This window comes from Lynx canadensis, chromosome B4, assembly GCF_007474595.2.
Source record: "Lynx canadensis isolate LIC74 chromosome B4, mLynCan4.pri.v2, whole genome shotgun sequence".
NCBI lineage: Eukaryota > Metazoa > Chordata > Mammalia > Carnivora > Felidae > Lynx > Lynx canadensis.
The window spans coordinates 52230855-52244984 of NC_044309.1; the positions used below are offsets into that span (position 1 = coordinate 52230855).

Genomic DNA, 14130 nt, shown 5'->3' on the forward strand with positions numbered 1-14130 from the left:
CTCTGATTCCTATTTATTGCTTGAACATTTAAGACTCAGAGTTGTCAGGAAGTTGATAGATAGCAGTACTGATTATCTGCATGTGATTATTAAACATTATTGAATTAATTTCCACAACACAATTCATGTAGTTTTGAAAACATTTTTTCCTTTTTTTGGATTCATTTTAAAAAGTAGCTTTGAATTCTGGGAACTTGTGGAATCATTTTATAAACACAAACTAGGGTCAAGGATTTTAAATATGAAGGAAGAAATGTTTTGATTTCTATGTCTGTTTAATTGAAAGAAATGAGCCAATCTATAGAGGAATCAGGATACATGATAACTCTATAAACAGTCATATCAAACAGCAATAGCAGTATTGCCTTGTTAGACCTATCTAATATAAAATGACTTTGGTTTTGAGTAAAAATTCAGTTATTTTAGACTGTTGATTTTTCTAGGCTTTAAAAAAAGTTTATTTTAAACTGTTTAATGATGCTTCATTTTTGCATGTATCTTCATTCTATTCTACATGTAGTATGTTACAGTCTTGAAAGTATGGCTCTGTTTATAATTACTCTTCCCTTAGAAAAGAACAGAGCTTATATGTAAGTGGCTCTTTGAAGGCTATAACTACAGTGGATTCAGACTTCTTTTACTGGTGTTGGGAAGCAATTTTAAATGTTCAGCTTGATGGAAATACAATCAGTTAGAAACTTGATATGTCACTAGTAAGAAGATGATAAAGATTAGATTGTTAGTTGTTAGACTGGTATTTTCCAAACCCAGTCATACTCAATTACCTGAATCCAAGAATGTGGATCTGTTATGATAAACAGCTTATGCCCATTGCTTTTACAGCTGTATTAATTTAACATTTTGTATTAGATTTTGTTTCATAAGATAATGGGAAATAATTTTTAAAGAATAGAACAGTATAAAAATAAGTATTAGCATGCATATGAGAATAAGGAATCTAGAGCAGAAAATTTTAACTTAGTAATTTAATTACTATACTCATTTTCTGACATTCATCTTCAGAGATTAATATTTGAGTATTTTGATTTATTTTCATTATTTTTTATACTGTTATATTTTCCTGTTATAAATAATACATGTTAGTTCCCTCATGCAGTAAATACAAAATAATGGTGTATAGTTCTGGTTCCAAGGGTATATTGTTAATATTTTGAATATTGCCTTCTGAGTGACACTTTGGGATTGGTTTTTCAGTCCCCATTGAGGGAATTGGACAGCAGCCTTAAGGGGAAAGGGTTGACACTGTGCTTTTCATACTGGAAGTTCAGAAGTTTAACTATGTTAAGCATTTTGATTGACTCCTACATTAATGGCTCTTTCTGTCAGTTAAAGACTTGCAGCATGTTCATTTGAACTTACAAGGAATAAAACTCTGTTGAAATAAGTGATGAAAATTATTATGGCTCTTCTTTTAACAGGTATTTGTTTGCTTATGGAAAGGTTGTAAAGTATATAACACTCCATCAACCAGTCAGAGTTGGTTACAGAGGCATATGCTGACACACAGTGGAGACAAACCTTTTAAGGTAAGTAAGTATATGTGAGTTGTTTTTAACTTTTAGTTGATGTATTTCTTAAAAAAATTTTTTTTAAACGTTTATTTATTATTGAAGGACAGAGAGAGTCAGAGCGTGAGCAGGGGAGGGGCAGAAGGAGAGGGAGACACAGAATCTGAAGCAGGTTCCAGGCTCTGAGCTGTCAGCACAGAGCCCGACGTGGGGCTCGAACTCACAAACTGCGAGTTCATAACCTGAGCCGAAGTCAGACGCTTAACCAACTGAGCCACCCAGGTGCCCCTGGTTGATATATTTCTTAATGGGCATATTTTTGCCCTTCTAGCAATGTTTAAAAATATTTCTGTAGATACATGGAATTTAAAAAAGCAATGGAGGTAAAGATAACTTAATCCAATTTGTAAAATTTGGAGAACAGAAGAAAGTCACTGTGGAGGGTGGATTGAGAATAGCTAATGGGCAGACCTGTTTGAATGCATGTCTTTAAAATTGGTGGCTTTTAATACCTTGTGATGTATGTTTTCACTGCTATAGGTTTCAGCCTTTTTATTAGCAAACAACACTGATTATTAATAATTCCAAAAAGTGAAATTGTACAACGTTAAGGGAATTGATTGCTTTCACTCAGGTTTGAGGTCATGGTACTGAGTTTAGTTGTAAATTACTGTGTCAAATAGATGTATTCTGAAAAATTGTATGAAGAACCAGTTCTGTAAAAACCGTTTTTCCATTTATCTTCATTAAAAATTAAACAAAATATTTTGGTTTGTAATTATGGAAAGCATATACCATAGAGGTTAAAAGTTTGTGTTTAGAAAACTTTAATAGCTGTTAAACCCATAATTTACTGGTATGTAAATACCGAGCCAGAAACTTCCCTTGGGTTTCATTAGAGAAGGAGGTAATTCTTATGGAGCTGCTTTTTAAAAAATTAGTTTATTTTGAAAAGACAATCTTTAACAAGTTAAAAAAAAATTTTTTTTTAATTTTTAATGTTTAATTTTGAGAGAGAGAGACAGTGCCAGCAGGGGAGGGGCAGAGAGAGGAGACACAGAATCAGAAGCAGGCTTCAGGCTTTAAGCTGTCAGCACAGACCCCAATGCGAGGCTCAAACTCAGGCACCATGAGATTATGAGCTGAGCTAATGTCAGACTCTCAACCAACTGGGCCACCAGGCGCCCCAAGTTAAAAAAATTTTTAAGGAAATTATTTATGTAGAGAAATCTTGCTCCCTTTTCTTCTTTCCTTCTTCCCTCTTCCTCAAATATGTAACCACTGTTACTAGTTTCTAGTGAATTCTAGTATTTCTTTATGAACCAATATATGTAGTTTCATTCTTCTTTCTTACACAAAATCCAGTAAACTATATACTGTCTGTACTTTATTTCTAACTATTTTTTTAAATGTTTGTTTGTTGGTTGGCTGGTTGATTGATTTTGAGAGAGAGAGAGAGAGAGAGCGTGCACAAGCAGGGGAGGGTCAGACAGAGAATCCCAAGCAGTCTCTACACTGTGAGTGCAGAGCTGTATGCAGGGCTCAAACTCAGGAACTGCGAGATCATGACCTGAGCCGAAATTAAGTCGGATGCTTAACCGACTGAGCTACCCAGATACCCCTGTAATTTTTTTTTTTTTTTAATGATTTTATTTTTAAGTAATCTCCATACCCAGTGTGGGACTCAAACTCAAATCTCTGAAATCAGAAGTCGCATGCTCTACTGACTGTGCCAGCCAGGCACCCCATATACCTTATTATTTTTTTCTTTAATCAACCTTTTATTTTAGAGCAGTTTTAGATATACAGTAATATTACAAGGATTATAAAGTTCCCTTATACCCTATGCATAGGGTATAAGTTTCTCCCACTGTTAACCTCTTTCTTGCATGTATGTGTACCTTGCTTTTTAAACTTACTGTATTCTAGAGATCTTTCTATATTTGCTCCTAGAGAGTATTCTTTCAGTTTATTTAACCAAATTTGTTTAGACACTTGGGTTATTTCTAGTCTTTGGCTATTATAAATAGTGCTGCAGTGATAAATCTTGGAACATACGTGTCATTTTGTACATGTGTAAATATATATGGAGGAAGAATTCCCCGAAGTGACATGAGTGGGTGGATCAAAGGCTATATAAGCATTGATGATTTTGATAAATCTTGCCAAATTGCCCTCCTTAGGGTTTGTGTCCTCATCATCATTGTTAGAACGTCTGCCTTCTCAGTAGCTGTGCTAAGATAAGAAGGTGTTCTCAAACTTTTGGATTTTTGCCAATCTAATAGATTAGAAATTCCATCGTTGTGTAGGTTTTTTTCTGGTTTTCATCCTAATGTAGTTTTAATTTGCTTCTCTTTCATTATGAGGAAGTTTGGGTATCCTTTTTTTCTTTTTCTTTTTTCTTTTTTTAATGTTTATTTTTGAGAGAAACAGAGGATGAAGAGGATAGTGGCAAAGAGAGAGGGTGACACAGAATGCGAAGCAGGCTCCAGGCTCTGAGCTGTCAGCACAGAGCCCGATATGGGGCTCGAACCCACTAGCTGTGAGATCATGACCTGAGACGAAGTCAGATGCTTAACCGACTGAGTCACCCAGGCACCCCTGGTTATCTATTCTTATGTTTAACTATTCGGGTTTATTTTTCTTTCTTTTTAATTTTGTCTATTTACTTTAAAAAAGTTTTTTAATTAAGCAAGCTCTGTGCCCCTGGTTATCTATTCTTATGTTTAACTATTCGGGTTTATTTTTCTTTCTTTTTAATTTTGTCTATTTACTTTAAAATTTTTAAAAAATTTTTATTAAGCAAGCTCTGTGCCCAGCATGGGGCTTGAACTCATGATACTGAGGTCAAGAGTCTAATGCTCTACTGACTGAGGCAGCCAGGAGCCCCTCTTTATTCTTTTTTAAATAAATGATCTCATTGACCTTTCTGTTGGCATGTGGGTCTTATAACTTTAACACCCTAGTCTTTCTTGGGGTCTTACTATAGATCCTACCCCTGGTATGTTCTGGAAGTGTATGATCTGGGACAGTTTTTAAACTTCCCATTAAGATGTAGCTAGTAAGAATAGTTACCTCATAGAGCCATACAGTATGTATCCAATAAACATAAGAGATTATTGTTGTTAAAGTGAAAGAATCATTTACTTTTCTACTGTATTTCTATATGTTTTTCTTTAAGGCAGCAATCCTCCTGGTTGATTGTGATGTGCAGATTGATTTCAAAGCCTGTCAAATGCTTTTTTTCTCCCAGATCCTCCTTTTAGAAACTGTAGAAGATTCCCATTGGAGAGGGGGAATGAAGTTGTCTTTAAAAGATAAAAGTTGGAGCGCCTGGGTGGCTCAGTCAGTTAAGTGTCTGACTTTGGCTCAGGTCATGATCTTGCTGTTCGTGAGTTCAAGCCCCACCTCAGGCTCTGTGCTGACAGCTCAGAGCCTGGAGCTTGCTTCAGACTCTGTGTCTCCTTCTCCCTCTACCCCTCCCACCACGTATACTTTTCTCTCTCTCCCTCAAAATAAATAAACATTAAAAAAAAAAAAAAAAAGACAGAAGTTAAGGAGTATGAATTAGTGAGGCATTGTTCTGTAAGTCATAGGAATCATTTAAATTCAGAAAGCATTTATTGATATCTATAGTACATGGCAGTGTGCTAGGCACTTTGGAAGCAAGGTAAATAAGATCTAAATTTAAGTAATGAAATGTTTTATGTGTTTTAATAGTGACGTATGAAAGGTTCTATGGAAACTTAGATTAGGTATCAATTAAATACTATAATAGGGACTGTGGAGGAATAGTGGAAGGTAAGTGGGAGTCAGCTATAGAAAGAAGGTCATGAGGTGATGATGTTTGAGGTGAGTCTCTTTTTTTTTAAAGTTTTTACTTATAATGTATAATAAAGTGTCTTAAGTATACTTAAGTGTTCAACAGTGTAAAGATATGTTTCATATGTGTGTATGTACCTGTGATGTATGCACCTGTGTCACCACCACCCTGATGAAAAATATTTTTTAGTAAAATAGAATTTCTTTAATGACCCTTTCCAATCTATTCTTCTCCTGTCCTCTGTTTTTCCCCGCAGGCCATATTATGATTTTCCAGTCTATTCTGTCCTCTGTTATTCTCCTCAGGCCATATTAGATTTCTGTCATCTGGTTTAGTTCTGGCTGTACCAGTTTATTTATTTACATTTTAAAAGGTTATTTATTTTTGAGAGAGAGAGGGAGGTGGAGAATCCCAAGCAGGTGCTACACTGCCAGTGAGGAGCCTGACACAGGACTTGATCCCATGAACCATGAGATCACCACCTGAGCCAAGATCAAGAGAAGGATGCTCAACTGACTGAGCTACACAGGCACCCCAGAATAGGGCATTTTTAGCTTTGGAAATGACAAACTCTTCTCCAAATTGGTCATATTATTTACATTTCCACCAGCAGTGACTTAGAGTTTTTAGTTGCTTTATCTTATATTATCAAATGTCTTTTAATTTTAGCCATTCTGGTGGATATATAAGTGGTATCTCATTTTTGCTTTCATTTTTATTTCCCCAGTGAATAATGATGAGCACATTTTCATGTGCTTATGGCTATTTGAATTTCCTGTTTTGGGGAAGTGCCTATTTGAACCCATAAACCATGAGATCATGACCTCAGCCAAAGTCAGATGGCTTAAGTGACTGAGCCACCCAGGCGCCCCTATTGTATAAATTTTTATATATTTTGGATATAAGTTCTTTGTCAGTTATATGCACATCCCTTCTGTGTTTGGTTTCCTAATGGGATCTTTTGAAAAAGTTTTAAATTTCAACGAAATCTAATTTATCAGCTTTTCTTTTTCAATATATGAAGTTTATTGTCAAATTGGTTTCCATACAACACCCAGTGCTCATCCCAAAAGGTGCCCTCCTCAATACCCATCACCCACCCTCCCCTCCCTCCCACCCCCCATCAACCCTCAGTTTGTTCTCAGTTTTTCAGAGTCTCTTATGCTTTGGCTCTCTTCCACTCTAACCTCTTTTTTTTTGTTTTTTTTTCCTTCCCCTCCCCCATGGGTTTCTGTTAAGTTTCTCAGGATCACATAAGAGTGAAACCATATGGTATCTATCTTTCTCTGTATGGCTTATTTCACTTAACATCACACTCTCCAGTTCCATCCACGTTGCTACAAAGGGCCATATTTCATTCTTTCTCATTGCCACATAGTACTCCATTGTGTATATAAACCACAATTTGTTTATCCATTCATCCATTGATGGACATTTAGTCTCTTTCCATAATTTGGCTACTGTTGAGAGTGCTGCTATAAACATTGGGGTACAAGTGCCCCTATGCATCAGTACTTCTGTATCCCTTGGGTAAATTCTAGCAGTGCTATTGCTGGGTCATAGGGTAGGTCTATTTTTAATTTTTTGAGGAACCTCCACACTGTTTTCCAGAGTGGCTGCACCACTTTGCATTCCCACCAACAGTGCAAGAGGGTTCCCGTTTCTCCACATCCTCTCCAGCATCTATAGTCTCCTGATTTGTTCATTTTGGCCACTCTGACTGGCATGAGGTGATATCTGAGTGTGGTTTTGATTTGTATTTCCCTGACGAGGAGCGACATTGAACATCTTTTCATGTGCCTGTTGGCCATCCGGATGTCTTCTTTAGAGAAGTGTCTATTCATGTTTTCTGCCCATTTCTTCACTGGGTTATTTGTTTTTCGGGTGTGGAGTTTGGTGAGCTCTTTATAGATTTTGGATACTAGCCCTTTGTCCGATAAGTCATTTGCGAATATCTTTTCCCATTCCGTTGGTTGTCTTTTAGTTTTGTTGATTGTTTCCTTTGCTGTGCAGAAGCTTTTTATCTTCATAAGGTCCCAGTAATTCATTTTTGCTTTTAATTCCCTTGCCTTTGGGGATGTGTCAAGTAAGAGATTGCAACGGCTGAGGTCAGAGAGGTCTTTTCCTGCTTTCTCCTCTAGGGTTTTGATGGTTTCCTGTCTCACATTCAGGTCCTTTATCCATTTTGAGTTTATTTTTGTGAATGGTGTGAGAAAGTGGTCTAGTTTCAACCTTCTGCATGTTGCTGTCCAGTTCTCCCAGCACCATTTGTTAAAGAGACTGTCTTTTTTCCATTGGATATTCTTTCCTGCTTTGTCAAAGATTAGTTGGCCATATGTTTGTGGGTCTAGTTCTAGGGTTTCTATTCTATTCCATTGGTCTATGTGTCTGTTTTTGTGCCAATACCATGCTGTCTTGATGATTACAGCTTTGTAGTAGAGGCTAAAGTCTGAGATTGTGATGCCTCCTGCTTTGGTCTTCTTCTTCAAAATTACTTTGGCTATTCGGGGCCTTTTGTGGTTCCATATGAATTTTAGGATTGCTTGTTCTAGTTTCGAGAAGAATGCTGGTGCAATTTTGATTGGGATTGCATTGAATGTGTAGATAGCTTTGGGTAGTATTGACATTTTGACAATATTTATTCTTCCAACCCATGAGCACGGAATGTTTTTGCATTTCTTTGTATCTTCTTCAATTTCCTTCATAAGCTTTCTATAGTTTTCAGCATACAGATCTTTTACATCTTTGGTTAGATTTATTCCTAGGTATTTTATGTTTCTTGGTGCAATTGTGAATGGGATCAGTTTCTTTATTTGTCTTTCTGTTGCTTCATTATTAGTGTATAAGAATGCAACTGATTTCTGTACGTTGATTTTGTATCCTGCAACTTTGCTGAAATCATGTATCAGTTCTAGCAGACTTCTGGTGGAGTCTATCGGATTTTCCATGTATAATATCATGTCATCTGCAAAAGTGAAAGCTTGACTTCATCTTTGCCAGTTTTGATGCCTTTGATTTCCTTTTGTTGTGTGATTGCTGATGCTAGAACTTGCAACGCTATGTTAAACAACAGTGGTGAGAGTGGACATCCCTGTCGTGTTCCTGATCTCAGGGAAAAAGCTCTCAGTTTTTCCCCATTGAGGATGATGTTAGCTGTGGGCTTTTCATAAATGGCTTTTATGATCTTTCAGTATGTTCCTTCTATCCCGACTTTCTCGAGGGTTTTTATTAAGAAAGGGTGCTGAATTTTGTCAAAGGCCTTTCTGCATCGATTGACAGGATTATATGGTTCTTTTCTTTTCTTTTACTAATGTGATGTATCACGTTGATTGATTTGCGAATGTTGAACCAGCCCTGCATCCCAGAAATGAATCCCACTTGATCATGGTGAATAATTCTTTTTATATGCTGTTGAATTTTATTTGCTAGTGTCTTATTGAGAATTTTTGCATCCATATTCATCAGGGATATTGGCCTGTAGTTCTCTAGCTTTTATTTTTTATAGTTAGTGCCTTTTGTATTGTTTAAAAAATTTTTTGCCTACCTTTAGTGTGTGAAGATGAGGAGGCTCTTACAGAAAAGCTGAGTTTTATTTCATGGTTATAGGAAGATCATTTCAGGTATATATTTAAATAAATTTTCATTCTGTAAAGTTTACCCAAGTGTACAATTTAGTAGTTTTTTTTAGTGTATTCATAGTGTTCTGCAACCATCACCACTAAATTGTAGATGGAAGTGCCTTTGGGAGAAAGAAAAGGAAACATAAAAGAATGAGTGGACTATTTAGGGAGTAGTATGTTTCATATATATAGATGGTACTTTATTGTGGGAATTTGAAATATTAAAACATTTTTATTTTAAGTTTATTTATTTTGGGGGGAGAGGGAGAGCACAAATAGGGGAGGGGCTAGAGAGAGAGAGAGACACAGAATTCGAAGCAGGCTTCAGGCTCTGAGCTGTCAGCACAGAGCCCAACACGGGGCTCGAACCCACGAACCGTGAGATCATGACCTGAGCCAAAGTTGGACAATCAACTGACTGAGCCACCCAGGTGCCCCTTAAAAAGTTTTTTTGAAGTTTAAATTATTTGTTTTGAAAGAGTGAGAATCCCAAGCAGGCTCCACCCTGTCAGTGCAGAGCTTGACATGGGGCTTGATCTCGTGAATCATGAGATCATGACCTAAGCTGATAATCAAGAATTGGATGCCTTGATCTCATGGTTTGTGAGTTTGAGCCCCACAACCCCCACATCGGGCTCCCTGCTGTCAGCGTGGAGCCCTCTTTGGAGGGCTTTGGAAATGGAATATGTCTCCTTTGGAATGTCTCCTCTCTGCCCTTCACCTGCTTGTGTGTGTGTGTTTTCTCTCTCTCTCTCTCTCTCTCTCTCTCTCTCAAAAATAAACAAACAAAAAAAGTTGGATGCTTAACCAAGTGAGCCACCCAGGCACCCCTGAAATATTTTCAGACCTAGTTCTGTAGACTGGTGAGCCTGGACTATCTAGAAATTAAATGTATAAGCAATTGGTTTCATAACTTTTTCATATTGGGATGCCTGGGTGGCTCAATCAGTTGAGTGTCCGACTTTGGCTCAGGTCATGATCTTGTGGCTTGTGGGTTCAAGCCCCATGTCAGGTTCTGTGCTGACACCTCAGAGCTTGGAGCTGCTTCAGATTTTGTATCTCAATCTCTCTTTTCCCCTCCTCCATTTGTGCTCTGTCTCTCTCTGTCTCTGTCTCTCTCTCTGTCTCTCTGTCTCAAAAATAAACAAACATTAGAAAAAAGTTTTTCATATTTAATGTTTGAGTATTTGTTGTATAATGAACAAGATGAAGGTAAGGGTCAGAAATAATCATGATTAGCAAAGGCTTTAATAATGCTACTTTGTGGCTTGCACATTACCTACATATTTTATTGTATTACCTATTTTAACTACCTCTTAAAACAATTCTGTGAAGTAATTACTGTTTTGCCCTCATTTCATTTATTTATTTTTAAAGGTTTATTTATTTTTGAGAGACAGCGTGAGTGGGGAGGGGCAGAGAGAGAGAGGGAGACACAAAATCAGAAGCAGACTTCAGGCTCTGAGCTGTCAGCACAGAGCCCAATGCAGGGCTGGGACCCATGAACTGGTGAGATCATGAGCTGAGGTGAAGTCGGACGCTTAACCTACTGAGAAAACCAAGCGCCCCTTATTTTATTTTTTTAAAGTTTATTTATTTAAAGCAAGCAGGGAAGGCAGAGAGAGAGGGAGAGAGAAAATCCCAAACAGGCTCCGCAGTGGTAGTTTTAAGCAGCCCCGTGTTGGTGTCGATCTTATGAATCGTGAGATCATGACCTTCCAAAATCAAAAGCCTGTTGCTTAACCGACTGAGCCTTCCCAGGTGCCTGCCCTCATTTTATACATGAGGAGATTGATGTTGGAAGAGAAGAAATATTTTCTTTTTTTTCTCTAAGTTTTGGTTTATTTTGAGAGAGGGGATGCAGGGGTGGGGTCAGAAGAGAGAATCCCAAGCTGACTTCACACTGTCAGCACAGAGCCCAATGCAAGGCTCTAACTCACGAACGGTGAGATCATGGCCTGAGCCTAAACCAGGAGTCAGACCCTTACTCAGCTGAGCCACCCATGCGCCCTGAAATGAAATATTTTCTAAGGTCATGGGCAGTTAGTGGCAGATTCAGGACTTCAGAGGTAGTATAAATCCAGGGTCTGTGTCCTTAACCATTTGTACTCTGGTAATTTATAATGCAGAATGGCTTTTGTGTAATATATGTATTGTATATTTGTGTTTAGATTACTGTTATTACCTCTCACTGTATGTTAGCTTGGAATTTGATTCTAAGGAGTTTGCATTGTATATTTTGGCCTTTTCATTGTGTTTATAATATGCTTTAAGCATTCACCAAAAAAAATGGTTTTATTCATACCTTAAAAAAATGACAGTGTGGCTGCTCTACAGTTGTGCTCTGTGTGTGGATAATTGATTAAATTACCTTGGGGCACCTGGGTGGCTCAGCAGCATAAGCCCCTACCTCGGCTCAGGTCATGATCTCATGGTTCTTGAGTTTGAGCCCCGAAGTGTGCTGCTCTCTGTTGTCAGTACAGAGCCCGCTTCAGATCTTCTGTCTCCCTCTCTGTCTGCCCCTCCCTTTCTCTCTCTTTCAAAAAAAATTAAAATGAAAAAAGTACATACGTAAGTAAAAATAAAAATGTTTTTAAAAATTGATATGGGTTTTTTTTAGGGGCGCCTGGGTGGCGCAGTCGGTTAAGCGTCCGACTTCAGCCAGGTCACAATCTCGCGGTCCGTGAGTTCGAGCCCCGCGTCAGGCTCTGGGCTGATGGCTCAGAGCCTGGAGCCTGTTTCCGATTCTGTGTCTCCCTCTCTCTCTGCCCCTCCCCCGTTCATGCTCTGTCTCTCTCTGTCCCAAAAATAAATAAAAAAACGTTGAAAAAAAAAATTGATATGGGTTTTTTTTAATGTGTACTGTTTTTGCTAAAAATATTTAATTCTTTAGGATGAAGTCTGAATAAAGAAAAGGGATGGAGAATAGGGAAAGGAAGGGCTTAGTATATAGTACCTAAATTTGCCTGACTCTGACAGACCTTGGAATTTCACAACCAGCAAAATTTTTTCTGAATTCCTAGTAGTTGCTTGGTCTTCCACTCTGTCACATGGAAATAAGTATAACAAATGTAATACTTGCTACTACTAAAGAATTTTAATTCTGAAAAGCTTCAGGAAGATAGTATAACTTTAACATCTATAGAAAACCATTGTTTATTTTTTAGTACTTATTTGATTTCTTAACCTGTACAAAGCAAAGAAATAAATGGAATCATTTTGCACCTACATGTAACTTACGTTTTCATTTCTATATTGGACATTGCTTCACATTTATAAATTTATTACTTTTTAATGGTTGTATAGTATTCCTATGTGATAGTTTATCATATTTAATAGTCCTTTCTTGATGGATCGTTTTTTGCACAATTATCCCCAATGTAAAGAACAATGTAATTAACATTTTTATAAACTGCTTTTGGGAGCTAATATAAATCCCTAAAACCTATGTTACTAGGTCAAAGAGTATGTATAGGCTTGCTTTTTATTGTTATTTTTTAAGTTTATTTATTTTGAGATAGAGCTTGTGTGAATGGGGGAGGGGCATGACCTGAGCCTTAATCAAGAGTCGGACCCTTAACCAACTGAGCCACCCAGGCATCCTGGATTTTTTCTTTCTGATTTATAAAAACCTTAATATTGGGCCCTAGGTGGCTCAGTCATTAAGCATCTGCTTCGGCTCAGGTCATGATCTCACGGTTTGTGAGTTTGAGTCCCACATCGGGTGAGCTCATGCCCCACTTTGGTTGATCTGGAGTCCCCCATCTGGTGAACTCAAGCCCTGCTTCTCTCTCACTTCCCTGTCTGTCTGTCTGTCTGTCTCTCTCTCTCTCTCTCAGCCCCTTGCTCACTTGCACTCTCTTTCTCTCTCAAAAAAAACCCCAAAGCTTAATATAAAGTGTACATGTTTGCTGTAACAGATATTTTGGTCTAGCTTGTCATTTCTCATAAAATTTTGTTTGTTCTGCCATCTGGAAGCTTCTGTATATTGATATTGTACATTTCTACATATATACATGTAGTTACACACAATGTAAATGTAAATACATGATTACACAATGTAAATATGTTTCTATATATTTTCATTACCTTTCTTCCTGTATTATTTTTGTAATTTTAGGTTGGAAATCTTATTAATCTGCTTAAAAGTAGGAAAAACATTTCCCTGCTATGATAGGAATTAAATATTTTTCTTATTTTGATTTTTTTCCTTTACTTTTTATGGTGCTTTTTCTAAAATGCAGAGTTTTAAAACTTAATTTTGAAGTAATTTCAACTTGCAGAGAAGATGAAAAGCTCCCATATATTTTCTCTCTCTCACATGAATGTATAAATTCCATATATCCTAACCCGGATTCACCAATTAACTTTTTACTACATTTGTTCTATATTTATCCATCATCCGTTTCTTCATCTGTCTACCTTCCTTCCCTTTCTCCCTCTTTCTCCTTCCTCACCTACCTACACACACATTTTTTGGAAAACATTTGAGAGGAGCAAAATCCCTAAATACTTCAGTGTGTACATTTCCTAAGAACAAGGATATTCATTTACATAACCTTAGAATAGTTGTCAAGACCCAGAAATTTAACATTGATGCTATTAGCTATTGAAGTTCACTAATTGTCCCACTAATGTCTTTTGTAGCAGGTTTTTTTTTTGTTTGTTTGGTTTTTTTGTTGGTTTTATTTGTTTGTTTTTAATTTTTTTTTTTCTCCGTCTGCTTAGAATCCAGTTGGGGATCTCATATTGCATTTAGTTTTCATATAGTTTTCTCAGCCTTTCTGTATTTTTCATGGCACTGATATTTTTGAAGAATATAAACCTTTTATTTTGTAGTATATTCCCTGTTTTGGGATTGTTGGTAATGATGAGATTGGGTTTATGAATTTTTGGAGAAAATACAACAAAATTCTCACTATTATGTCAAGGGATACTTGATGACAGTTTGTTCCATCGTAGATAATGTTACCTAGATCACTTAATGAACATGGAATTTGCCAAGTTCTCCACTGTAAACTTATTCTTTGTCCCTGTATAATAGTTTTGGAGAGATACTTTGAACGTACGTAAATAAGTTGTTTCCCATTGGAATTAGTTTTAGTTTCTATTGATGATTCTTGGCTGAATCAATTATTAATATAAGGATTACAAAATG

At 36.9% G+C, this 14130-nt stretch overlaps 1 protein-coding gene across 1 annotated transcript in view; it reads left to right on the forward strand.

The window, feature by feature from the left end:
• Positions 1-14130, forward strand: part of AEBP2 (AE binding protein 2) — a 71515-nt gene that overhangs the window by 28309 nt on the left and 29076 nt on the right. Inside the window, exon 3 of the mRNA XM_030321880.1 lies at positions 1440-1547. Coding sequence (XP_030177740.1) covers positions 1440-1547 — 108 coding nt within the window. The remainder of the gene's footprint in view (positions 1-1439; positions 1548-14130) is intronic.